Source organism: Aricia agestis, chromosome 19 (assembly GCF_905147365.1).
Source record: "Aricia agestis chromosome 19, ilAriAges1.1, whole genome shotgun sequence".
Classification (NCBI taxonomy): domain Eukaryota; kingdom Metazoa; phylum Arthropoda; class Insecta; order Lepidoptera; family Lycaenidae; genus Aricia; species Aricia agestis.
Window position 1 is genome coordinate 5,133,899 of NC_056424.1, and position 27,665 is coordinate 5,161,563.

Here is a 27,665-nt window from a genome sequence, read left to right on the forward strand (position 1 = left end):
ATCATAAAATAATCATTAAATAGTCATGCTCTTAAATTTAAATTGAAATACTATAGGTACTTGCTATAACTTTACAGAATTAACAATTTAACGAAAAATAACATTCACAATCATCACAACCAAAAATGCTTTTCAATCATTTCGATATTTTTCTAGTAATTATATCGCGTACTCAAGCACTGATATCATGATTACCAATATCGTTTTTAACTGTACCTACCATTTTCGTGTGAATCGACTTATCTGGGCCCATTTGATAAGCCAAAATATAGGCGCAGGTGGGGCCGATAACTCCATGGCATGTTACATTTTATTGACTATTGACTCATAATTTGATGTCTATTTATACTTTATAGTGACGATCTGTGGATTTTGGTTTTAGGAATAGAGCTGGAGAGTTTGAAGTTTGAACATTATGACTCAAGCTCTACCTAACTAGCCTATAATCTGTCTTTAGTTTACTGTGGCACACTTGAACTTGGTACAACTAATATATATTATGGGCTAAAACTGAAAAAAAAAAGAGAAGAGACACACAAAAATTAAATGCGGAAACGTGAGAAGAAGTCATCAATAACTAGCTAAAAGCCGAACTTTGTAAGGGCTCGCGTCGTCACACATTAGAGCTTGACTGACTAATGAAGACACATCTACATATAAAAAACCTTGACTAACTGATGATAACACATAGACTACATATAAGTAAAATTACCATGTTAAAGCACAAATAAATAGTCGTGATAGTTTTTTCATAAAGTGTACCACAAAAACAGGTTGTGGGATATACTAGGGCTCGATTCGCTCGCCCTGATGACATAATGTTTTAGCAGAGCCCAGATCACAATAAGGTGCAATTTTCGTGTATCGAATAATTATGTTATAAACCCAGTCAAAAGCCTCAAATCCCAACAATATTCACATTTACGAGAATAATTTTTCGTTAAATAAAAAAAATATACGTTAAATTGAAGTTGGGTGGGATGTGGAATGGATCGATGCGTTTACCGCTGCGTCAGATGCTTCGACATGGCGTGGGTGAAGCGGGCATGGTCAGGGATGGCTCGCAAAACTGCGGTAAAATGTCTTTTAGCTTAAAATGCTTAACGCTGCATATAAATGGATTTTTTCGAATGATATATTGTGCATTTGAGCTTACTATCAATATGTAATTATATGAACAACCACTGTCTACAAATTGATACTATAACGTCTGATAAGCAAATTAATCCCATATTTTAGATGTGGTATATCGTGACTCGTGAGTCGTCACTAATTGTGATGACTGCAGGTCGGTTCTGAATGATAATGATGACGGAGAACATGTATCTGAAACAGGTTATAGGCAAGTTGAAACAAAACATAATGATAATTTTAGGGTGTGTATGTGTCCCTTATATAGACTGTGTAAAAGTAGCAGTGCTGAAAGTTTTATTTTTGTATGGGAAAGCGCACCAGCGTCATGAATTTTTCCATACAAAAGTAAAAGTAGTTACTATTTCAGCGCTGCTACTTTCACAGGGACTCAAACACATCCTAACGTATTATTACTTAGTGTTGTTACACTCTGAATAAAATAGAAAATAATAAAGGATGTTTTTTGGAAACTCCACATTGGGTCCACTATCCATTGTAGAGTTTCCAAAAAAGTCAAAATACTCTAAACTCTTTCAACACTTTTAAAATACAAGTAAATATGTATATCAATATAGTCTCTTCTGTGTGTCTGTTGCCTCTTCGAGCTTAAATCGCTAAACCGATTTTGATAGCATTACTCGTAATAAAATTGGCTATAGAGATATTTTGAGCCCCAGAAAGGAGATATATAGGAAAGTTTTTCAAATGAAAAAATCTCAAATAATGTATTATAGCTCCCGCGCTATTAATGAAGTTGCACACAACATTAAATATTACGAGTATAATAATAAAACAATTCACTGTTACTCGCCGAAGCACATTCTATCAACATCTTGCGCGCAATCATTTCGCTATCATTGTAATTATTGTTATCTGTTTACTGCAGAATTAATTGATTACTCTTATCAATTTCTATTATGGGACATCCTTGGGTTTCTACAGGTTTTAGAAAGTAAGTATAGGGTTTTGTGGATATAAGTGGAAACTTAAGCGACATTTATAGTACGTCGAAAATACTAATTTTAATTATCGTAATATTTATGTAATTTCGGCTGATGATGTTACAATGTGTAATATACAAAAAACTAATTACTAATCTATACAAGTATACTATGTTACTGATGACTGATGAGTAGTAAAATGTAGGTCTCTACTGTCTACAGACTCTAAAATTTTTTTCGTCTACGGGCATAAAATAAGTAGGCAACTAGACTACAGTCGAATAGTTCCTTTAAATTACACTTTTAGAGAAATAATAGAAGATATAAATCTAGATAATTAACACTAACTGCCTCAGTCAGAGACGAATAATTAATTAATTAATTAATTGTAATTAAATGGAGATTTTGACATAAGCCCTTCTTCTGTCAAACTCTTCATTAAATTGAAGTTTAATCATCATTAAATGTCTCTGAGTGCGTCAGTTAGACATTTTTTTAAAACATGCAATCAAAGCGTGATGATAACGAACTGCACTGAATTTGTAAAATGCTCTACATTTCTAAAGCTGGATAACCAAAAAAAAATGAGAGAGATTTTCGAGAACATTCTTCCAATCTATAACTATAGTTACGTGACGTAGCGTCCTGTGGGACGCAATTAGAGCCAAACTTGCTCAAGGCCCTTTGTCTCGCTCTCGGAGCCGCAGGACTAATCGATACCTCACTAGGACGCTCTGCAACTGACGTGGCTCGTACGTTGTGTGTTGCTAATATTCACACATTTTACATTATTTACGGCTGCTTTCTGGGGAATACGGTTCTGTTTTTTACGATTCTGGCACGATATATCGGCTATTTAGTTTAATTTTTACCTAAATCTGAAAAAACATTACAACATGCTTTTTTAGACTCGGAGCTTCTTTTGGAATTTATAACAAGAGGAACATCTAAGGATGGAAAAAAATATTTTCCTAATCAAGTACCAATGAAATAATTTATACAATATACATATTGTAGGAAATAGTCAATAGTTACATAATAATATGAAAAAGATATAATTCTATTTATAGGTATATACGACAAGTTTAACTTCAAAAACTGTCCGCATAAAACTAACTTAAAAAGCATTTAAATGTATGTTTTTACAATTTACATTTTACCCTAGAGTCTAGACGGATATTTATACAATCGTTTTTTAAATTACTCCCATGTCACCAGCCCATTACAGACGTATTATTAAATTGTATGATACTACTATTTAATTTAGGTATGCTATACTTATTATTAATTGTAGTAAATATTTTTTAATGTTGCTACATTCATAGTGTCCTAATTTTTTGCGGGTTTCGTCTGACCTACTTTACTCGGTCTAATTTCAGGGTACCGCGGCAAACACTGAAAACCATTTTAGCTAAAATTCATATTTTTGAAAACACCACCATTAAAAACTTTGAACGAAAGAAACAAAGGGAAGAACATTTAAGAAAAATCATGCCTAACTGTGCAATTTCCCATACTGAAGTGAAACTACTTAAGATTGCAGCAAAATGGTGTATATTTAAATAAATGATGTATCAAATCATCATACAAATAGTTTTGATAAGTCAATAGATTAGTGACAATTTAACGACCGCACGCAAATGGATTGAATTATTACATAACATTCATTTATTGATTATTTTGACATGAACTCCTGAATACATTTTTGTCAAACTCTTCATAAAAGTTAAGAAATTACCAAATATCACAGAGTCCGTCTGTAGCCTGTAATGCAGGTTACCATTAAATTATATTATTAGCTTATTTTTAACTAGATGACGCCCGCAACTCCGTTGCGCTAAAATTTGTTTATCGTGCAAGAAGCCAAGAACCGTACATTTTCCGGGATAAAAACTATCCTGTGTCCTTTCTCAGGACACAAACTTCAAAGTATCTCCATGCCAAACAGCAAAATCGGTTCAGCGGTTTGAGCGTGAAGAGGTAACAGACAGACAGACGGACATACAGACAGACACACTTTCGCATTCATAATATTAGTATGGAAGTATGGATGTAGATACAGTGCAGCGGCAATGTTTTCCTTTTTGTAGTAGGTGGAAACTAGAATCTAGTTTTCCACATTCTCAATTTGAGAGTCAGCCACCCATTGCGAACAGATGCGCGCAACTAGACAGATACTGTATACTACATAATATAGTTATATACTGCGAGCACTATGTGAGAGGGCAAAGCTTAGATGGGTTTTTAGATGCTTGTATCGAATATTCTAGAACAAACTGCTTTATGATAATATGTTAGAACATGCTTTCTATAGCAAAATAATTGTAGTTATTATCGTCATCAACACAAAACTTTAATGTCCTAGTTTTATCATTATTAAAGTTTATGTCGCGAAGGTATGTATTATTTTATTAATAGAACGTCTGTTCTGTGAAAAGTAGATAAAACAATATAATATATTTCCTTCCTCGTGCCCTATAACAAATTGAGTAGGTAGGTATTGATTCAACGTTTTGTATTACATTTTATAATTTGTCTATGGTACTTATTTCTTACTTAGCTCATATTTATCAGGGCGAGCGAAGCGAGCCCTAGACCTAGTATAGTATATCCCACAACCTGTACATTTTGTGGTACACAATTTTACGGAAAAACTATCACGCCTTTTGATTTGTGCTTTAACACAAATTAAATTTTTATTGATATGTAAATGTTATGTCATTAGTCAGTTGGGCTCGCGTCGGCTTTTAGCTAGTATAAGTTTTTCCTTAACTGTCATTTTATCTTATTCTTTTATTACTTTCTATATTATGATAGATTTTTTGGCACATTTCAATAAACCTTAACATTATGTAGTAACAGTGTTAGGGGGGGCGACGCTGGGCGACTGCACAGGACGCCTAAAAAAAGGGGCACTGAAGGCAAACAAAAGGGGTGTAAATTTTTTCAGCACTACCAGCACCCTGGGTGCCGAAGAAATTTCGCCCAGGGTGCTCTCCGTATACGCCTAGAAAGTAGAATTCGTTTTACAAAAATGAAATTTGAACGACTCTAGAGTCGAGTCACTGACTACCTTCTAGAATCTAGTATGCACTAGTGCATACCATTAGATAGGTATGCACCAGAAACCACACACTCGTTAAAAACACCTCTTTCGGTGTAGTGAGACAATGACATAAAAGATGAAGTATTCCAGTTTTATGGTCTTAAATGTTTTATACGTCTTACCTCTTCTACTAGCCATTCCGGAACTCTTCCGGAACATAATATTATTACTAGAGAACCTGAAAGGTGTTGTTCTGTATTCACGTCATAAATAAAAACTTTTTATTAATTATTTAAAAATATATATTCAGTTGACTGAATTAAGGTTTGGTCATTGGTTTGTAGTTTAATTGAATGTAGTTTAAAGAAATTACCTCTGAATTCAAGAAAATTAATCACTTGTGCACTTAACACGCGAACTGAATGTTTGTAGTAGTAATAAAATATAATATCAATGCAAAAAATTATAATTCCTGACGAAAGAAGAAACGAACAAAATATCGATTAGCGACCCAACATTCACTATAACGGCTGAGGCTCTACGTTTTATACACAACATCCATTGTAGGCGAAAATTGCAGCAGAGAAACACGTCCTAAATCTGATTCATAAGTTTGATTAACTACAAATAGACGCCATCTAAATATATTATGGCGGATATATTATATCAATAAATTTTAACGTCGTCTGCCAGACACACGTGGATTCCCCAGACCTTGAAACATTTAAACAAGATGAAAATCGATACTTGGAAGTCAACTTCACTTAAACGCCACACACGCCTGAACTCTGGCTTAACTTTAACCCACATAACAAAGTTCAATGTAAACACAATACAGAAGTTTCCGAAGTTCCAGTTCATGGTCGCGGGGCCGCGCTCCCCCCCCGCGAATATCCACCCCCTCCCAGGGCCCTGTCGCCTCCTCATAACTCATTCTCCCCGAGACAAAGTCTGCTAAAATACGCTCTGTTTATTTTCATCGTCGTAAGAATAAAACCTATTGAACGTGCAGACTTTTTACAATGTTTAAGTGCTTCGTATTCTAATTTCTAATAGATGTTTTACTTATGCAGCTTTTAATAAAAATATGCTCGTTGGAGTTACGACCCTAGATCCATGTATCCAAACGAAGCTCAAGCCAAAGGCTTGCTTCTAAACTTCATTACGAACTGACAACACAGAGGGTCCTCAAAATCTGTGAAGGTGATCCGCTGTCGCTGTACAAAGTAAAATAACAAAGGGTTCAGAAAAGGGTTACGGGCGACGCCGACGTACTCCAATCCGTAAAGATCGATTATAGTGCCTGCAAAGTCTGCGTAATACGGCTGAAACACGACCCCAACGAATGAACCTACTTTGAAATTAGATTTGGGATCAAATATTCATTGCTAAATACAGGGTGTGCCGAGTTGTTTTATTTCTACCAGGACCTCTATTCCAACGATATAAGAAATATTGACACAGAAGCTCCTAGATAAAATTGCTATTAAAACTGACTATAGAAGCTAAAAATATCACAAGCAGCTGTATACGCAAGTGAACCTAGTACCTTCACAACAATTAAATAGCATTCATTATAATATAAAGAGAATTCCAAAATTAATCAGATTTTCAGTTCTTCTGGTGTCAAAAATCTCACATTTATTTCCACTTTAGCTAAAACCGGTACATTTAGTATGTTATCACGTAGTGTGTAATTATAGCCCGCATGCGTAAATAAGTAGGTTCATTTTCACAATTGTATAATGTATATCCCCAGGGCTTCCAGTTTAAACGAATCTCGCAGCGCCAGTGGCCAGCTTTTGTACTTCTTTTACCTAACGATAGTAATGAGCTTGCTTTGTGGTGCTAACCAGACGTAGAACTCCTTTAAATAAATAGAACTCTGCTATTTCTGTCTAAAAAGAAAGCTAAGAAATATATTAATGTTATTTAAGATGTTATTGTCAGACAAAAATGTTACATTCTTAAGATAAATAATATCAGAAGTGGGATTGACGTTGGTAGAGAAAAAACTTAAAATAAAAACTACAGCGTGATATAAAACGTGATTGTCTCAAATTTTGAGAATATTAAAAAAACTAAAGCGAATAACCTATGAAATTAAATTTCGAGCAACGTCAACAGTTTACTGATACTACGCTCACCTAAAATAGGTTTTGATAGTACGTGGAAGAATTTCGACATGGCAGATAAGACGGAGCCCGTATCAAACGGTGTCATTTGATAAGACGCTAGGTACTTACACGCTTTCTGGAGCATTTACAGACAGGTGTACAGGTGTTTAACTTAAAGTTCATAAATTATAAGTATGCTTGAGAAATATCTCCAAAAATTGATCTATACTTACCTAGATTCGCGGTTTAAAGACTTTATTTGCAAACCGAGTTACTCTGTAGTCTGTACTCTGTACTCATGATTACTAATATATCCTAGGTGTACATAACATAGATATTGGATTTTTCATTTCCGCTGAAAAGATGTTTGTTTCCTTTTTCAAGGATTTTAAATTTGTTAATATTTTTTACCTTTTCTGTAAAAATAATGTTACCTCATCTATTTTTACTTAACTTTTTTATATTAATTACTGTATAGTTAGCCTTTAGTCTTTACACGAGTTTTTATGAACTTCATTATCTTTTCATTTTGGTGTTTTTACAAAATACCAGCCTACCTAGCATAAGCCAACGAGATATCTCACTCTACATGTTTTCTCGATGTTTGATGGTTTGTCTCTTCATCTCTATTGACCCTAGCATGACAAACATTTTTTCTCGCGTAGATCTATCATCGAAATAACACATTTTTATAGAGTTTGGTCGAGATAATGTCGAGATTTTGACATTATGAGACGAGTAGTTACTCGTCATCAATGTCAAAATTTAATTATCTCGAGAGTGAGATATCTCGTTAGCGTATGCTAGGTAGGCAGGCTGATAGTCTATTAGCCTAGTTCTTTGTGCCTAGTACTACTATCAAACAGTACCTATTATAAAAATTAAAATGATTTTATCCCGTCAAGGCCTACTAGATTTGTCACTAAAATGGCTTACTTAGATATTTTTTGGTATTTTATATAAGTTAAAATTTAAATAAGTGTCTACTATTGTTTTTAATTGAAGAGGCCGTCACACTCATAATAAGAGGTAGGGTGTATCGTTCTTCACCTGTAAAACATTCGCAATATTCTAATTCTGTCGCTACAATAATGTTATTAGGTTCAAAATTCATTATATTTTTCAGTTATAAAATAAAAAAAAGAATATTTGTTTAGAAATTAGCTAATCCCTTGATGTGCTACATTTACAATGTAACTAATAAACTTAATTTATTTGTTTCTAAAACATGATTTAATAGATTACGTTTATGAGAAATAGAGTGAAATTATCTTTTACTAGAGATACAACGGGTATAACATTATATCTCCTGTAAACAAGTATTCACTGTGGTGTAGATAGCGGCTCGGTGCTGAGGCCTCGGCTGCGTGGCGAAGCCCTAAGCGTACCGTGCACCTCACCTAGATATCGATATATTGCTGATTGGTGGATTGAAGTGTTTACGAAGGTGCTATCAGTCAAACAGACCAATGGATATCCTTTTTCAACGAATCTTATCATTATCAGGGTGGACTTTCGTACCTCGTGTCGATTCCCTGATACGATATCAATAGATTAAATCGAGTGTATAAATATGGGACCATCAATCGATCGGGCCTCTATCGGAGTTCGCTGTGATTGTACAACTAAGTGTCCACCATGGTCATCGTATCGGTAACTACTGTGAAAATATATTTTTTTTTTGTGAATACGTGACGTGGCTTTAGTTATCGACCTACTTGGTATGTCAAAAACGAAAACATAGTTTTGAATTAGTGTCTCTAAAAACAGAAATATTACGCAATAGCATATGGTGTAAAGTCGCACATGTGTATGTCCCATGAGAATCGGCCATTTACGTAATATATTTTATCCTCGTTAAACGAGTACCGAGTACTCGGTACATTTGATAAAATATTGTGTAGGATTGTTGACGCGTTGGGGAAAAGTGGCGCGCTTATCAAAACGTTAACCGCACCTTTTCATGCGGTGATAGTGCGTCATGCGTCTCCATATCGCGCACACCGATTGTCATGCCATAATTTTAGTTCATGTCATTAATATTTGGTTCATTTTCCAGAGCGAGCATCGGAGTGTTAAAGGCTTCACGTCTGAGTTGGACAGGGGATCTTGACAGTTTGATATAGTATGCTGCCAGATCTATCTTTCCAGCTCACTCGTGGAACCCTTCGCGACTGAGCTTCGGTTATGTAGCGACGAGTGTTTGAAAATAGCGTGGCGGATTAAGTGGAGGTGTGATCTCTTCACTTTTTTTTCTTAAAGTGAGATTCAACTCCTCCAACTTAACCCCGACTCGCAAAATCGACGGTTTCTTCGAAGACATTGTATATTTTGTGTATTTTATCATTATATTATGTGAAATGTTGTATACTATTTTTGTTTTATTTTTTATGTTAATATAATTTTAATAAACATGTTTAATACTCACAAGTTGTTATTATTAGTAACTATCTAAACAAAAATATAATTTCACCTAATGAAACAATGAGGCAAAACGTTCCATAAGACTCTACCACGACTCTACGTAAAATGCTACTTTTAAAAATTGCCGCTCTAAAAGTAGAGGGCGCTGAAGTGCTTTGCGCATGACACGCGGGTGGTCATTACGAAAGACCCACCGAGCTGACTAGTCCGAAGTGCATCACAAATCACAGAAAAAAAATCACAACACCCAAACAAAAAAATGGCCAAAAAAGTGTTGGTAACACCGGTGCGCTAAAAAAGCTTGCAAACTTCACGCACATAACCTGCGCTGGACATCGACTCGTCCGTATCTAACTCTGGGAAAATGTATATTGATTTTTCAAAGAAAAGTCAACCGATGTAACAAAACACCGTCCGCGGAGTGTTTATACGCGAATAAAAGAGTATCGGTCGATGTGTAGTGTCGTCAAGATGGTGCGACAGTGTATTGCGGTGTGTTCCGAGTGAGATTGGAGAGAGTGTCGCGTCGCTCGGCCGTCGGCCCGGAGCCCGGCCGTGGCCAGGGCCTGGGCGCGCCATGGACGCCGCCGCCGACCCGCTGCGAACGGTCAGGCCGTGAGTATCGTGTCTGTGACATCCTCATACTCTGCCATAGTTAGCGTATTGTGTTCGTTTAGCTCGCTCGCATATAATTTTGCGATGCATTATTTTGATCCCTGCGGGCCTATCCCGTATTGCGAAACGCTCGGTTTCTCGGTGTAGCGCGGATTCGACATTCTCTCGGTCGTGTGGCGTCACGGCCTCCGCCGTGTTGCGCCATTTCGGAGCGGCCGGATCGTCCGCGAGAGCGAGGCGAGTCGAGGACACGGCGACGTCGCAGCCGAGGCAGGGCGGCAGGGCGCCGCTGATAGCGATCTTGCAGCGCGGCGCCCGAGCGTGACCGCTCCGCCTGCGACTCGTGTGAGCGAACCGAGCTCAGAGTCGCCCGTGCCGCCCGCTGCAGAGTATGAATGACTCGCGAGCCGCATCGTTAATTAGAATCGTGTTTACTGTTTTTGCGGGTCGCACGGAACCTGTCGGGCCACCTTTCGTGTCGGTAGGGCACGGGCCCTGTCGGCCGGCGCTCGCTCGGGACTCGCCTGGTGCTCACGAGACCGAGTGAATTATGGCTAGGTACATATATGTCGTGCACCACACAACACATACCTACCTAACGTACGCGCCTACCTATCTATAGAACGGCGAAGGCTGCGACTACGTACCTACTGAACAAAGAATTTTGCTCACAAATCCATACATTCAGCTCCAAAACCGCCAGTTCTCAGTTTGCGTGTGAAATGTGTGCGTATCTCGCGTATTGTTTGTATAATTAATGTGTTTGAAAACATCTGTGCTTGTCAATTGTTACATTCGTGTGTGCATTTTGAGGTTAGGTCGTGATTTTTACGACAAAGTGAATTTGGGATGCAGTGAGACTTTACAAACGCAAGCACCTGGCAATGCTTTATTATTTGTTAATATTTTGAGTGAATACTAGTTTCTTTGAGTGCTAAACAGTTACTAATGAATGTGTTGAGTGAGTGCTCCTGTTGTATGGAGAGTTGTAGAGGCCTGAATAACTCCAATATTTGCAAATTCAGTTACTAAGTAGTTCTGAAAGTGTCGAAGATAGTGGAGTGACAGTTGTGCATGACAGTAGTCCATGTGAAGAAAGCCGGCTCCATGCTCAGGTGTGTACTTACTTGTATTGCTATTTCAAAGTAAACAAGAACTGATCCATAATGCTGCTCTTTCAAAATGCTTCACCAATATAGTAGTAGCAATAATAATCTATCCGTGCACGTTTATCTCCTCTCGTATGAGTAAAATACATCTCCTAGGTATTTACTGAAAAGGTTTTAAATCCTACTAATAATATATAATCCTCTTGCACAAACCTATAAAATTATCATAACACAGTCGCTACAGGTGAATTTTACTGACATGTGTCTATAAAATTGTTAGTAGATATCAGAGCAATTTAATGATTTCAAAATCATTTTAGATAATAATCATTGCAAATCTATCTTATTTCAAGCTCTCAACTTGATAACAAAAGTGTTTTGTAATTTAAAAATATAATATTAGTCAGATTGTCTTGGCCAGAACACTTTGTTTTCAAGTGTTCACAAAATGATGTGCTAAATAATATCATAATATTTATATATCCTACACCACTTGACTATAGGTACTACCTTTAAATTTTTTAACCTAATTATGTAACAAAACAAAAGTGATCAATTAATTTCAATAATTCAAAGTGGTTCACATAAAGAATAACTTTAACTGTATTATTTTTATTAATCTTTATAGCATAACATTAATGTTTACAATAAAATATTAATTTGACAGCTGTTTATTATGATTACAGTTTAACATTGATCATAAACTAAATTTAATTATCTTTTATGTGTTATACTGAAAACATTGTAAATATTTGATGACCAAGATTTATTATCATTAATTAGTAAGTAATGATAATTTTTATTGGTTTTGAGGTTAATGTTTTTGTAGAGCCTAAACTGCTTGACACATTTTAGATTTAGAAGTGACATTAGATTCAGCGTAATCATGAAAGCAGAACTCGGTGTATGAAAGCAGTTACATACTTTTTGGTTTTAATTTTTATCTATCAATGGGTTATGATCCTAAATTATGTGGGTATGTAGGTTATTTTGTGTGTTACTGGTATGTTATTACATAATACTTTAATATAAATAATTTTTCTTTAAATTCTCTAAAATATCTACACTACTATTATAAAGAGGAAAGATTTGATTTTTTGTTTGTTTGTTTGTTTGAGTCGAATAGGCTCCGAAACTACTGGACCGATTTGAAAAATTCTTTTACCATTGGAATCCTGCATTATTTCTGCTGAACATAGGCTAATTTTTATTTTGGAAAAATATAAGGTTCCGTAAGATATTTGGGATTTTCGGACGCAAGGTTTAAAAAATCAACCAGAAAAGTTACTTATTTTGCGTACGCTGCCTAAACTATAAAAGATAGAGGCATAAAATGTTCTAAGTAATTATAGATCTTTTAAATATCTACAAAAAAGTCCGCGACACATTATACCTATCTATGTTGAGTGAGGCACAATAACCATTTTTTTATTAAAAAATCTAGAATTTTTTTTGGACTCTATTTAAATGCGTTTATTTAAATCATGCTATTGACCCTTATCAAAATAAATTATTTCATCACTAAGTACACTTAATGTAGATAATATTTGGTCTTTGAATGATTAAAATTGGACGTTTGGTTTTAATGTTATGGCGAAATTAAAATATTACGATTTCTGCTGCACGTTGCGAATTGGGCGTCAAGGCGCGATGCGCGGGTGTGCGTGCGGTAGGGGAGAGATTTAATTATCAGTGCCACAGACTCGCCCGGAGAGTCCACGTAAATATTACCTCGATCGTGGGAATCGCAGACACAATAGATTTTCAATAGTTATGCGACAGCCGGGTGCTGCTTTATTGATTTGATATAGACTATCGTGCTTCATTATTATAATCCTAATTTCAAAAAAGCTTTAAAAGTTATGACTACGAAACTAATATTTTTAAAACTTTTTAAAATAAGTTTTGAATGACTATTATTTTTGATTGCTATTATAATTAATTAATTTCTTTAACTATAAATCTCCAATAGCGGCAGCCGGCTGCCAGCATAACAATTGAAGATCTATTGTGTCTGCGATACCCACGATGCCGATGCACGATGGAAGTATTAATGCATATTTTTTAATCCACACTATTTCTGCTGAATATAGGCTATATTTAATAAGAGATTAAAGGGAACCGTATTAAGTGTTAATAATTGTGTGAAAAATCTACCAAAATATTCCTTCTTGCTTATGCTTTATAAATTATAGACTATACTTACTTATCGCAAAGTGATGTACTATAGTCTTATAGTTCTGCAGGTAAGGATAAAATAATCAAACATAACACTTAAAATATAAAAATATAAAAAAAAAATACAATAAAAATGTGTTATATGTACATAATAATTATAATATAGTAGTTGCAGGCTAAATAATGTAAACTATTTTTATGTTCTGCTTAACTTAAAGATTGACTACCTTTATTTAAAAAAAATAATTTAAAAACCAATGTCCACCCGTGCGAAGCCGGGCCGGGCCGCTAGTTCTTAAATATATATAACAGGCATTTGTGTTTCTTGCTAAGATAATATTGATAAATAAATACAACTGCAAATATTTACTATTCTGACACTATTGACTGGCATATTTCTGAGAAACAAGCCATAAGATATAAGTCTCTTTGACCGAGCACCAATAAATATAATCAATAATACCTTTCTTATTAATTTTGAATCTCGGTATGTACTAGTGACATAATTTGAATTATTAATTAACCCGTCGATCGAAAAAATGAGACACAATAAAATTTCTATTGTAGGCCAGGCCAGGTAATAGATTATAAAATTAACATAGGTTGTAATTTTTTATTTCTGATTATTGGTACATTGGCATTGGTATTTGTATCTGACATGTATCTTTCATGTTGTAACAGGAGATGCACAAATTATTTATTGTTATATTTACCTTAATTACCTATACTAAAATATTATATTTCTTGAATGAGCATAAACTACTTATTATTTGTATGATGTTGAAAAGCCTAATCTATTGTGTCGTAACTTTAAATAAATAAATAAATAAATAAAGCCATTATTTCAGAATTACAGCAATGTTTATAAATACTGTGTTAGTTATCTAGGTTTATCATTTTCTGATTGCTATTTGGCAAAGACCTCCTTTAGCCTCTTCCATTCTATTCTGTCTCTTGCCACTCTACTCCAAGTTACTCCAGCAATTGGTTGGGATTGTCGTAGTTGATGTTATTACTCTTGGCTTGATGTGGGCCTGTGTAAACTCATGCTGAATGTATGTTGCTATTTTACATATTATGAAGTTTAAAGTGAGTATGTGCAAATGTTGATATAATCAGTGCAATTTATAACAAAGCAGACACAATAGATTTTAAATTGTTATGTGGCGGATTGATAGGTTAAATAAAAATAATAATATCTATGGACGCTTAACACCACGTCAGTCTGGCCCCGTGCTAAGTACCTGAAGGACTTTTGTTACGGGTACCAGACAACAGATATATATTTAATACTTTTATACTATACATATATTTAAGATTTTTATTATATGATGACACATATTTAATACTCATCCATGACCCAGGAACTTTGAAAACTTTTTGTTCCATCGGTGGGATTCGAACCCGGGACCCCCGGCTTGAGCTACCAGCAGCCCACCAAGTGAGCCACAGAGGTCGTCAAAGAAGTTAAAGAGACCAATATTTCTAAATTGTTCGATACAAAATTAATTTAGTTATAAAAGTGATCATGAACAGACAGAGATGGATGTAATCACTTGTCACGACCGGAAAGATGGTGTTGACTAACTCTGTATCGGCTATCGACAGGAAACTCTAAAATCTTTATCACAAGTACGTCAATTACCACACAATTTTTATGTTTCTCCATGATTTTATCTTTTCGGTTAATTGCAAGGCCCAAGAGTAGTTTTATAAGGTTCTCGCTAACTTTGGATGACTAATATATATTTTTCTTATGAAATAAGGGGGCAAACGGGTCACCTGATGGAAAGCAACTTCCGTCGCCCATGGACACTCGCAGCATCAGAAAAGCTGCAGGTGCGTTGCCGGCCTTTTAAGAGAGAATAGGGTAATAGGGTAGGGATGGGAAGGGAGGGGAATAGGGGAGGGTAGGGAAGGGGATTGGGCCTCCGGTAAACTCACTCACTCGGCGAAACACAGCGCAAGCGCTGTTTCACGCCGGTTTTCTGTGAGAACGTGGTATTTCTCCGGTCGAGCCGGCCCATTCGTGCCCAAGCATGGCTCTCCTACGTATTAATTATTATTTCATAACTAATTAAGTTATTCCTTTAGTTAAAATATGGATGATATGGTAGCCAGAAAAACTATTATTATTTATTATGTACTTCGGCTGGCCGATTCTGTATCGTATATTTGTGAGTTAATAACTGAGTTAGTAACGAAACGGAGGAGTGAGTAACGGAAAGTGCCACTTTTTGTATTCACTTGCATACAAAAGTGAGACTTTCCGTTGCTCACTTCTCTGTTTTGTTACTATTTCAGTGATTAACTCACAAATGTATGATACAGAATCGGCCAGCAGGGACAGTTTTGGACTTGAAATGTCCCATTTGGTTTGCAATGCAATTTTTTTATTTAAAAGAAGTACTTGGAGTATTTCGCATTTTGTTGTCATCACATTTTAAATTTTAATGACATCATGCAAGTCCACAGTTGCTACTTTACCCCAGTTTTACGAAAGCGAATCTTACCTAGTTGGAATAAGAGTGGTCACTGGGTAGATAATGAGGCTCTGAGGGCTGTATAAATAGTCAGTACTCAAAATGCATCTCGGTCTATTTATACCAGCCTGAGTGTACCATGTTTCTCAGCACACATCATCTTCACATTCTTCTCATTACGACATGATGGTTGAAATTTGAATTGTAAAATACTGACCACGTAAGGTCTAAGTGCACATATATAGCTTGTTCTGCTCAGTGCTCATACATAGCACACACTATATTATGTGTATCACACACAAATGAGTCATAACTCATGCAGCATACTGACCTTGCCTGGAGTTCCTGTGTAGATTTTGTTTTACACTGGCTACTACAACGATCTAAAATCTAAATAGACATTAGACAATTTCTATTTTTTAAAACATGACACATGTAAAACTTTGTTTTAAATATTTGCACTTTGCAGATTAAGAGATTAGCACAAAAAGTAAGGGAGCCTCAAAGTGTTAAAAATAATAAACTATTGCAATAAATTTTTTACTTCTAAACCAACATACTAGCAAAATATTCCTGAATTAACCTTTTAACCTAACTAGATTAAAATAAGTTTTACTACATTATTTTTAGTAAGTATTAAGTACACTAAAAATTTTACACTTTTCATAACAATTATGAACAGGGTAAAATTTTTAAGTTCTTTTTTGAGTTCCATGTTTTTGAGTTATTATTGGAACTATTTTGAATTTGGTATTATTGAGTGTTGAGTGTAGGATGCAAAATTAAGCATTGTTATTTGTTTGGTAGAAGTCAATTGTTTGAGGCCTCAGGTAAATTCAGTTTAAAGTTCATTTCAACTAAATGTTGCGCTCGGCTCTGGGGTGAACGCCTCACTCAAGGTGTGGTATCTTCAAGGTTATTATTATTATTTAAAATATTTCAATAACAATATGATAATATGAATATTTGATATATTATATTTATATACACTAACATGTAAATATTTTTAAAACAAATCAAATGACAGATATTAGCATAATAATAATAATATTATTAGAATTTAGATATTGTAGTTTTTTATATGATACTCTGTTTAAATTAATTTTAATTTACATGTCATACAAAACTAGGGGGCTATTATAGTGCTACCAATTCAAATGTCATGTATTAACCGGGCAATTAAGAGGATTCCACACCGCCGTTTTTCCATACAAACGTTGTCCCCTGTTTCCTCCCTGGATAATGCCGGTAGAGTTATGATTTTTTTCCTGAATATCTATGGCCACTATTAGCATGTCCCTATGTTTTCCGTTTTTTCATAATTTAATTATTAAAAAAGATAAGAACATCCAAAAACACAAAAAAATGGCCAGATTTTCCTCTGTGTTCAAACACCCAGAAAACAAAACTGGCTAAAATATACAAAAAAATAAAATAAAACATAGGAACACAGCTCAAGCCTTCCTTTAATTCTTAATGAAAAAAGTACTTAAATCGGTTAAGTTTTGGAGAAGGAATCAGCGGACAACGAATCGAAGATTTTCTGTTCTTTTATTAGAACTTTTGTCGTGTTGTCTCTATCGCGCTCTGCGGTGGGAGACTTGAGATTGGTGAGAAAGCAATACATTTTCAATTTCTCTCGCCCCTGGTGTATCCTCTTAAGGTGCACAATGACTGAATTTTGATGTTTTTGTTTATTAATCAAATACAGTAATTTAACAAATTAAGAAGCGAAAACACAAACTTATTGGTCAAATACACATAACTTAATATTTGGGAAATCTATTGCAAAGTTTATAAAAACTATACCCTCTATGTCTTGTCTCTCTAATCTTTGTATCTTCTTTGGTTCTTAGAGCAAAGTTCTTTGAGCAAACAAAGAGCTTATTGAGCGCGCGACGTCAAAAACTATTACCTCACTCGTTATAAAATACAACACCTTCATAATCTTCTCGCGTGTTCGTGAAAATCCAATATCGACTATAAATCTGTAGATATAAGGTCACCCCTCACCTTTAGAGTGTCATGCACATATTGACTGCCGTTTTTAGGGTTTCGCAGTCAACAATATGGTTTCGGTCTGTCCGTCCGTCCGTCTGTCCGTCCGTCCGTCTGTGCGTCCGTCCGTCTGTCCGTCCGTCCGTCTGTCCGTCCGTCCGTATATCCGCGGTTTTGTACAGATACTATTAGTGACCCAGCCCTAGAACATTTTTTTTTGTGATTACTAAACAAGCTCATTTTTTGTGATTAACAAGCTCATTTTGATAAGTCGAATAACATTTTTATTTTCGAAAAATCTCTAAAGTGGTAAGCTAACAGAGATAGAAAGGATTTCAGACTCTGACTTTGTCCTAAAATATGGATTGTTTTATTTGTATGAAAAGGTTACTTTTAAATTATGTAACTATTAACCTACCAATATACAAAAAATCAGCTGGTTAGGGTTCCGTTTTAGGGTACAGTAGTCAATCGAGTTTTGTTGATTACAGAACCCTAAAACGGAACCCTAACCAGCTGATTTTTTGTATATTGGTAGGTTAATCTATACTAACATTATAAAGAGGTAAACTTTGTTTTTTTTGTTTGTTGATCAACTAAAAAAAATGTAATCGGGGGAGTATAAAGGAACTTTTGGTTCAAATTCCTTTAAGCTTTACTGAGATGATTGTTAGTAGTGTAAAACTCGTTATAAATGAACATTGCACTTACATTCTAATGGATTGTCCATTAAAAAAATTATCAAAAACTAGATGTTCCCCGCGGCTTTAGGAATTCCACGCGGATTAAGGAATTCCACGGAAACCGTACATTTTTCCGCAAAAATAGCCTTTGTCTCTTCACGTGGTCTATTCTTCATGTGTGCCAAATAAAATAAAAATTGCTGCAGTAGTTCTTGAGATAATAAGCAATTTCAAATAATTTCCTCCGTTTTTTTCACATTCCTCTATTTCTTCGCTCCTATTAGTCTTAGCATGATAAAATATAGCCTATAGCCTTCCTCGATAAATGGGCTATCTAACACTGAAAGAATTTTTCAAATCGGACCAGTAGTTGCTGTGAATAGCGCGTTCAAACATACGTATACAAACAAACAAACTCTTCCACTTTCGACACGCACTTGGCCGGTTTTTTTTTCAAATTTCGAAGGCCTATGTAGATGTGCGTGCGAGTGCAATAGCATCTATTTTGATTGCAACCCGCGCACGATATAAATAAAAACCCGCAGGAATCGTGCATTTTCTCTTGATTAAAAATAGCCTTTAGGCCAGGGGTTCCCAACCTTTTTCAGCCTGCGGCGCAGTTGCACGTCACGATGTTTTATCACGGCACCCTTCTCTACCTAGCTATTAAAAAGATACATAAATAAACACCTTTAATGATTATTGTTACGTTAAATGCAGGTAAATAATAATAAACAAGTATTTAATCATCCACCTGCTTCACCTAAATAATATTATAATTATATATTTTAATATTTGTGGTTTTAGATCTCTATTACTACTTTAGAATAATGGACGATTGACACACGGCGCACCAGGGCGCCGCGGTGCACAGTTTAGGAACCCCTGCTCTAGTATAATATGTATTATTGCGAATGTCCATGGGTTGCTTTCCATCAGTTGACCCGTTTGCTCGTTTGCCCCCTCATTGAAAATGAATGAAAAGGGACAGACTGCGGTTTGCGACTTTTTTATACTACATACTTACCTAGGGTACCTAGTTGCCAGGCGCGGTTGAAGGTCCCAGGGGACATGACCCAACCCAAATTATACTCGACAAATTAACAAATCTTCAGTAAACTTATCTCCGCCATACGTATTGTACTAATGATTATTATTAATCGCGACTTCCTTTCCCGAATTTTTGGAGGGACAGAGACGAGGTAACGTAGACTGAAAAAACACATTCAGTAGTTTCAACAAGTAGGTAAAAAGAATGACGCAATGAAGCATCGCTAGCGTCTTTTCATTTTTAAGTAGTTAAAATTCTTTTTAAATAATATGTCACAGCTATAATTACTATTTTTTATGAGACATTGGCGCGCAACGTGGGGCCCGAGACGTCTCCGTGTAATACTACTCCCCCCACACCGATTTCGGTGACGGTGGCCAGTTTCATTGAAACCAGGCCAGGTACGCAGGAGTAATTTTATAGTGCTCAAGTGTGTGCGCAGTACACAAGAGCACTCTCTATTCCTTTACTCTCATAACCCAGTGGGACGGAAGACCGACACGACTGGCGAGAGATCAGGCGCAGGACCGACTTTTTACATGCCCATCCGACGCATGGATCATCTTACTTGTCAGACAATCAGGTGATCAGCCTGCATTGTCCTAACCAAACTTGGAAATAACATGTTTCCAACGCGGGAATCGAACCCACGACCTCCGAGTCGAGAGCCACGCTCTTAACCACTAGACCACGGAGGCGTCTCCGTGTAAAAAGGCTTCGTTAATATACGCAATTATAAGAGGTGTCGGCAAAAGTTGACACTCCACCGAATATTAAACCAATTACGAATCAGATTTATATGAAATATTATTGCTACGTTGCATGTTTTCGTTGATTTTTATTGCAATTTAAGGATGATGCGTTATTTATAATTTACTTTGGTTTGTAAATACCTACTTGATGAAAAATACCTCTAAAAATGTCTCTAAAAGCATCATAACGAAGACAACCCTAGGAACCATAAGAACCATTGTGTCGGTGTTCTTTTAGTTAACTTGAGAACCTTTTATGACGTATTATTTTTGACGGACCCCAAAAAACCAATGATATAAAACATTGACAATGGCCGTTTAAAAAATAAATGTTTTTTTGCGAGTGAATCTTACCGTCTTCTCAAGGGCCTTTTGCCTAGAAGTCCAACAACCCTAATTAGTCGTCGTAGTGACACACTGGCAGCAACCTTAACTAATATGTTACTGAAAATCATTCTAGTGTGTTTCAGCCATAATTCGGCTCCTCTGGCGGTAATCACGGCAGTAATGGGCGTTAATGAGCGCGGCTATTATCATTGAGTTACGCCCAAATAAACTCCTATACCGTATTGTTTATCTCTATTATTGGACTAGGCTGAATGTTTAAATGATTCAGAAAAAAATAAGTTTTGGAATGTTCGCCATATTCCAAAAGTGTGTGAAAAGTCGGGTTATAATCACGAACTCAAATACTAGATGGTGCCTGTATCCTTCCGAAGACGTGGTGACTGCTGACGCACGTGCGTATCAATAAAACATTTTGTCCTTTTCTGGGATCGAAAACTATTCCATAGATCCATACCAACAGACGTTTTTAAAGCGTGAAATGGTAGTATAGATTTATTTTAATAAAATCAGTAGGTTTACTAAGGTACCGCATGGACCTAACTACGACGACGTATAGCTTTCATATAATTTTTTAAAATATTTTTTTTAAATATTTTATTAGTTATAATAAATCATCCAGGTAATACAAGATAAGTATAATCACCCTGTGTCCTAATGTTGTATGTACAGTAGGAGTAGCCCAGTAAGTCGATATGCACGTTATCTCGGGGATCTGGGTCGACAGCCGCCACTTGATCCTCAGCGGAACAGCCCCAGATTGCGTCCTATACAGGATTACTGGCGAAGCGGCTTTATGACGCCACCGGATTTGCGGACGGGTGCAGGAAATTCTTAATTTGAAATTGTTAGAGACAAGCTCGAAACTTGCAGATTAAAAAGTTTAGCAATATATCGATTGTAGAAAGATGATAGAAACAGTTTCTATCCTTGGACCTTGACCCCACGTCAGGAGAATAGAATGTGACAGAGAAACAAATCAGTGATTTGCAGGGTGTCGTTGATAGACGGCCAAAAATAAATCCCCTATGTCAAAGTCTGTCTGTCCGTCCGTATATCTCTGCCTGGAGCTGTACTTTAAAAAATATAAGACCTATACTGTTGAAACTTGGTATGTTCGGTGTATTTGATGAACCGCATTAAGGTTTTTGTTCATAAAAATAGAAAAATAATACTTAATATTCGGACCACTTAAAACTAAAGCACAAAAAAAATATATTCATCAAACACATACGTGTGACTTGTGAGGATAGTTCTTCAGTAATCCTAGGTCTTAGTTAATTTTTAATTGCATTTGTAACCATGATATATCTGTAATATTAATTTATCTGTAATATTAAGATCCCTGATATTGCGATTTGCGAGTTTGCGAATGACACAAAACAAGGAAACATTAAAAGTATTTATTATTATTTACTCTCGTGACATAAACCCTAAAAAGTTTTTGCGTTGAATTGATAACGTTTTCAGTTATTGTTGTTTCTGTTGGCAACGACACGACCAAAACAATTTTTTACGTTAGCAACAACAGTTTCAATAATTGCGCTAGAATTGGCACAGTTGACAAAATAATATGAAGTGCTCCAGTCGTTGTCGTTTTCTTTTGCAGCGTAATTTTCTGATAACTGCTTGTAGTTGAGCTTATTTGATAACAAGTAGGTTAGGTCAGGTTTTAACATAATTCTAGGACAGGGAATCCTATTTTTTTTTGACTTGGACGTCTGATATAATAATCTATTTTTTTTCTACCTGCACCTTCTTTCTTTGTCACGAATGATTACTTTTAAGTAGTTTTAAGTAAATTCTGACATAACCGAAGGAGCTCTGAAATCTTTAGTTTTAGCGTAGAGGTCTGCGAACCTCTTTCGAGGAAAAAAATAACTTGATTACGAAAGGAGAAAAACCGATCTGCGGTAAATACAAATAGCTTTTAATATACGCTTTATACCTATGCATATAAAGACCGTGTCCAATCAGCTAGTATATAGGAAGAGCGGTCGGTTTTTTCACTGAAAAATATTTTTAAACCGTGACGTTGGCGCCTTGTGGGCAGCGCCGCGCATATTAAATACATAATTATATGAATAACGCCACGGTTCGTTACCGTCTCGTGCCTCGTGCGCCTCTGACTCGCTTACTCATGCGGAGACGGCTGGACTTCCACAGGGCTGCCAGCATCAGATCATGTCGATAGGGCTGCCATTTGGTACGTGATATACATACTCGCTTTAGGCAACAGCGCTTTATGACCCTGTTTCACCACTTTCTGATAAAGTTCCGAATAGGCTATTCACACCTTTTTTACAGATAGACAAGTTAATTGGTGGATTACTGGATAGTCTATTCGTCACTTGTCAGGAAGTGGTGAAAAAGGCCCTATAGGCTGAATTTCTATGCGTCCGCCTGAACGTGCGGTTTGGCGGCTACACAGCGAGATCACAAGCAATTGTGATCCTCTGTGATGGACTGACCTCGCGACCGCCGCTATTTAAATAAATCGTTATATACTAATTACTATTGCTTGCGATCTCGCGGTGTAGCGGCCAAACCGCTCGTTCTCGCGGACGCATATAAATCCAGCTTTAGTCAAAATGCATGCGCTAGTTTCGATAGCGTAAAAAGTTATCTACTTACTAGACGTTCCGCGCGGCTTTGCCCGCGTTAATTAGATATTTCACAGACAAATTAGTCCACAAAAAATAGCCTATGATCCTTCACGTGGTCTTATCTGTGCCAAATTACATATAAAATTTGCTCGACAGTAGTTCATGAGATAGGCTCTTTCAAATAATTTCCCTTGTTTTTTTTTCACCATTTCCTCTATTTCTTCGCTCCTATTAGTCTTAGCGTGATAAAATATAGCCTATGCCCTATAGCCTTCCTCGATAAATGGGCTATCTAACCTTGAAAGAATTTTTCAAATCGGACCAGTAGTTCCTGAGATTAGCGCGTTCAAACAAACAAACAAACTCTTCCGCTTTATAATATTAGTATAGATCACAATGTCAGACTCAGCTACTCTACCTTGTCATGCCGTTGCCATTGCCTGCAACTCTTCATAATATCTGATCCATTGGATATCAATTTTGTAGAACGCGTGCCCGAAAATAGCTTTCCGGGAATTCACTTTTTGCTGTTCGAAAAATTATTTCCTGGAAAACTGGAAAAAATACAATTCTACTTTCGCTCATATCAGACAACTTTTAATATCGTCCATGTAAAAGTAATTTTTTTGGTGATTATTACTGTGAAACATATTGGTTTCGAGTTACCGGTCATTTTATCAGCGAGAGAAGCGGCTCTTAGAAGCCTCGTCTTACAGCCATGCCACACGACACAGTGCGGCGACGCACTGGGGGTCATTTATATGTGGGAGACCCATGCTTCGGCACGAATGGGCCGGCTCGACCGGAAAAATACCACGTTCTCACAGAAAACCGGCGTCAAGCGCTTGCGCTGTGTTTCGCCGAGTGAGTGAGTTTACCGGAGGCCCCATCGCCTACCCTATTCCCTTCCCTACCCTCCTCTATTTCCTTCTCTTCCCATCCCTGCCCTCCTCTATTACCCTATTCCCTTTTAAAAGGCCGGCAATGCACCTGCAGCTCTTCTGATGCTGCGAGTGTCCATAGGCGACGGAAGTTGCTTTCCATCAGGTGGCCCGTTTGCTCGTTTGCCCCTTTATTTCATTTAAAAAAAAAAAAGCTCGCCGGACTACCGGCCACACGGTGAGTGCGGCGCCGCAACGTTTTGCAGTACCGTAGCAGCGACGGACTCGAGCTCCACCAATACATACACGGTACACCCCTCCCCGCCTCGTCTCGATTCCGGTGCGCGTGCGGTGCACCGCCGGAGCGCACCGGACGGCGCCGTGTGCCATACATTTTTATATGTAGGAAACCGGAGCGGCACCGGTCAGGCGCCGCACCGCTGCCGCACCGCATCGTGTTGCATGGTACTGAGAGATGGCGTGCTAACTGAAAATGTCGTCGCACGATTTATTTGCGTTCACTGCCTCTCGCTGGCCGCTGCCTCCCGCTACTGAAGCCCCATGCAATGTTGCCCTCTGTCAAGTTTTCGTGCGCTGAAAAAAGGAATGCTTTTCTACAGCAAAAAGGATTTAAAGAGTCGGTTTTAAATTTAATTCTTACAGCTTGGATGGTCGTAACTCGTAATGCAATTAAATGCTTTGTTTGATATGAGGACTATCGTTGAGAAAATTCCAAGGCTTTTTGGGCATCTGCGTGCTTTAACGACATGAAAATTTGCCCATCTGCAAATTATGGACTAATTATATTCTTATTATTGTCTTTTTCCGAAGTGTTATCACATTTGCCTGGTATTTAATTGAATTTCTAGTTTTTTATCCTTACACCTTTTTCTGAGAAGATAATGTTCGACCATTACGTCGGCAGTGATTACTAAGAGCAGATAATAATTTAATTAATAGATACGCCAGTGCGTAATATATGGTCATTGCTTAGTGTCTGCGGGTGTAATTGTTACAGCTAAACGCGCTCAGCGCTAACGCAATTAAGCATGTCGCCTCTATTTACTTGACTCAATGACCCAAACAACGCTTAGGTCGGCAACGCTCTGTATAGTTTATATTATATCTAGGTCTCAGACTGCCGCTTAAGCGCTGTCTTACCGAAATGCTTTGTCCGAGCTGCGGGCTCCGAAACTATTCTAACAAATGCGGGTAGTTTAAACCCCGGTGACACTATGGAGTACATGTTTAGAAGATACGGACCTCGGGATGAATATTTTGACATGTTTCTGAATCTTATGTTTATAATGAAGAAGTCTTATAGATTGAATCGATTTCTTGGGTCATTTTCATTTTAAGTGTTAAAAGATTGAGAACGTTTCAGGGACATACACATGACTAACTAAAGTATTTAAGGGATTTTGAGGAGCAAATCAAAAAAACAACGAGCAAAGATCCCGGGCACTGGACACTGAAATTATTTTATTCCGAGTAGCTCTTATATATAATATTAATATGTATATAAGCGACTCTTTATCTAGATGTCATATTATAATCTCGATCTCCGATTCTAATCTAAAGTAAAGAATCTTTTGTAGACTGTTCTTAAGTAGCGAGTGGTGAGTGTAGCAACCTGTCCGTCAGGATACGCTTAAGTGACTGTCGAGTAAATTGACACCTGATTAAACTATTTAATTGGTTCTTTAACCTCGCGTGTGTCAGAGTCCGGTTTGGGAACCTTTAAGTATTGATGAAAATATCCTTTACAAACATATTATATAAATCGAGTTTTTCTATGTTTATTGATCCACTGTTTTAAAGATGATCCACATACTGACGTTCTATTGGCATAATAAAAGTGAGAAAACTGTTCCTTTTATTCTTGAAATACAAATCCATGACTTTACTTAGTAATATTACAGATTTGTCCTGAACTCAAGCTTGAAGTTTAAAAGAAAAGAAATAATAACTTCTGCCTCAAACTATATAATCCACTTTAGTCCAGTTATCCTGCTCAGAAGATCCCCAGGGAGGTTTTCAATCCGACCTTGCTGGAAGGCCAGACATCACGGTCGTGGAGGCTGTTATCTCAAACTTCTGAAACGTTCATACTTCCAGAGTTCTAGCGAGGTTTGTTTTTGCGATTTCGTCACATGTTTAGCAATTTGGCTTTGCTTGTTCCAAGTATATAGGCGAAATGTGGTCCAAACCTCGGCTAGACCCAAAAATTCTTAAGTTTTGCGACTCGCTTTTTTAGGAGTCTAGAGTTGCCATCCGTCCGGATTTCCCCGGATTTGTCCTAGTTTGAAGGGCGTCCGGGGTGCGTCCGGCCGGGTTTTTGCAAAGTGTTCGGTTGAAATCCGGACACTTTTGCTGAGAGAAATCCAACTTTTTAACCAGGCAGTAATTAACGAAAGATAAAAACTCGCTAAGCATACCTACACACTTTCTAGCACGGACTTGAGTTAGTCAGATTTTTACAAGTTGGAAAAGCAAAAATTGGCAAGACGTTATCGTAAATACTGTTTAATTAAGAGGTGTCCGGGGAAATAACCACATTTCGGCCAAATGTCCGGGAATTTTGTCGTGCCTGACCGGCGAAGGGAATTTGGGTGATGGCAACCCTATAATTTAGGAATAAATTAATGTATATATATATGTCTAAGTTGAAATACACCTATTTATTCCTATGTAGCAGCTGGTTCCGAGACGATCGTATTGAAGATATTCCGAGTTTTATGTGTTTGTTAAATTTCCTGCAACCCTGGGTGCGGTGATTAGCATAGGAACTTGTTTCTTTATAGCGAAAATCAAGATAAGCGTCTAGATCATATCCTTCTTTGGCGTTGCCTGAATTTTTGTAATGGATTCTAATTTACATCAAGCTCTAGAAAGTTGTATTTTTGATTGATACGACGACAACACTGCGATACCACTTCTGAATCGACGCAACGGTTTTGATTCGAGTTTTGCATTCGATTGCATTTGCTTTGCATTGAGATACCATAACAACGGTTTCTTTCATAGCGGATGCAAAAGCCTGAAAATGTATGATGAATTAGCTAAAATAAGTAAATTATATAATAACACCTTTTATAATATTATATTATAATGAAAGGTAATTAATACACTTTATGCTACGAATTATAAAAACTAACTTTATGTTAACATTGTGAAATAATAAATTCATATTTTGTATTATGTCAGATTAAATTAGTATTTTAAACCTATCTAGGCCTTATTTAGAAACTAGAATTTGTGTAAATTTTAGTTATGCACTAGAAATTATCTCGCTTCATTAT

At 36.6% G+C, this 27,665-nt stretch overlaps 1 protein-coding gene across 6 annotated transcripts in view; it reads left to right on the forward strand.

Annotated features, from left to right (window-relative positions):
* Positions 1-9,936: 9,936 nt before the first annotated feature.
* LOC121736822 (trithorax group protein osa-like) overlaps positions 9,937-27,665 on the forward strand; it is a 101,506-nt gene continuing 83,777 nt past the window's right edge. For 5 of the 6 annotated variants that reach the window (XM_042128234.1, XM_042128235.1, XM_042128238.1 and 2 more), the window contains exon 1: positions 10,639-11,392. In XM_042128234.1, the coding sequence (XP_041984168.1) occupies positions 11,352-11,392 (41 nt within the window). In that variant the 5' untranslated portion in view covers positions 10,639-11,351. Of the gene's footprint in view, positions 10,278-10,638; positions 11,393-27,665 lie in introns of those variants that run through there. The other variant, XM_042128236.1, reaches the window with a different exon arrangement.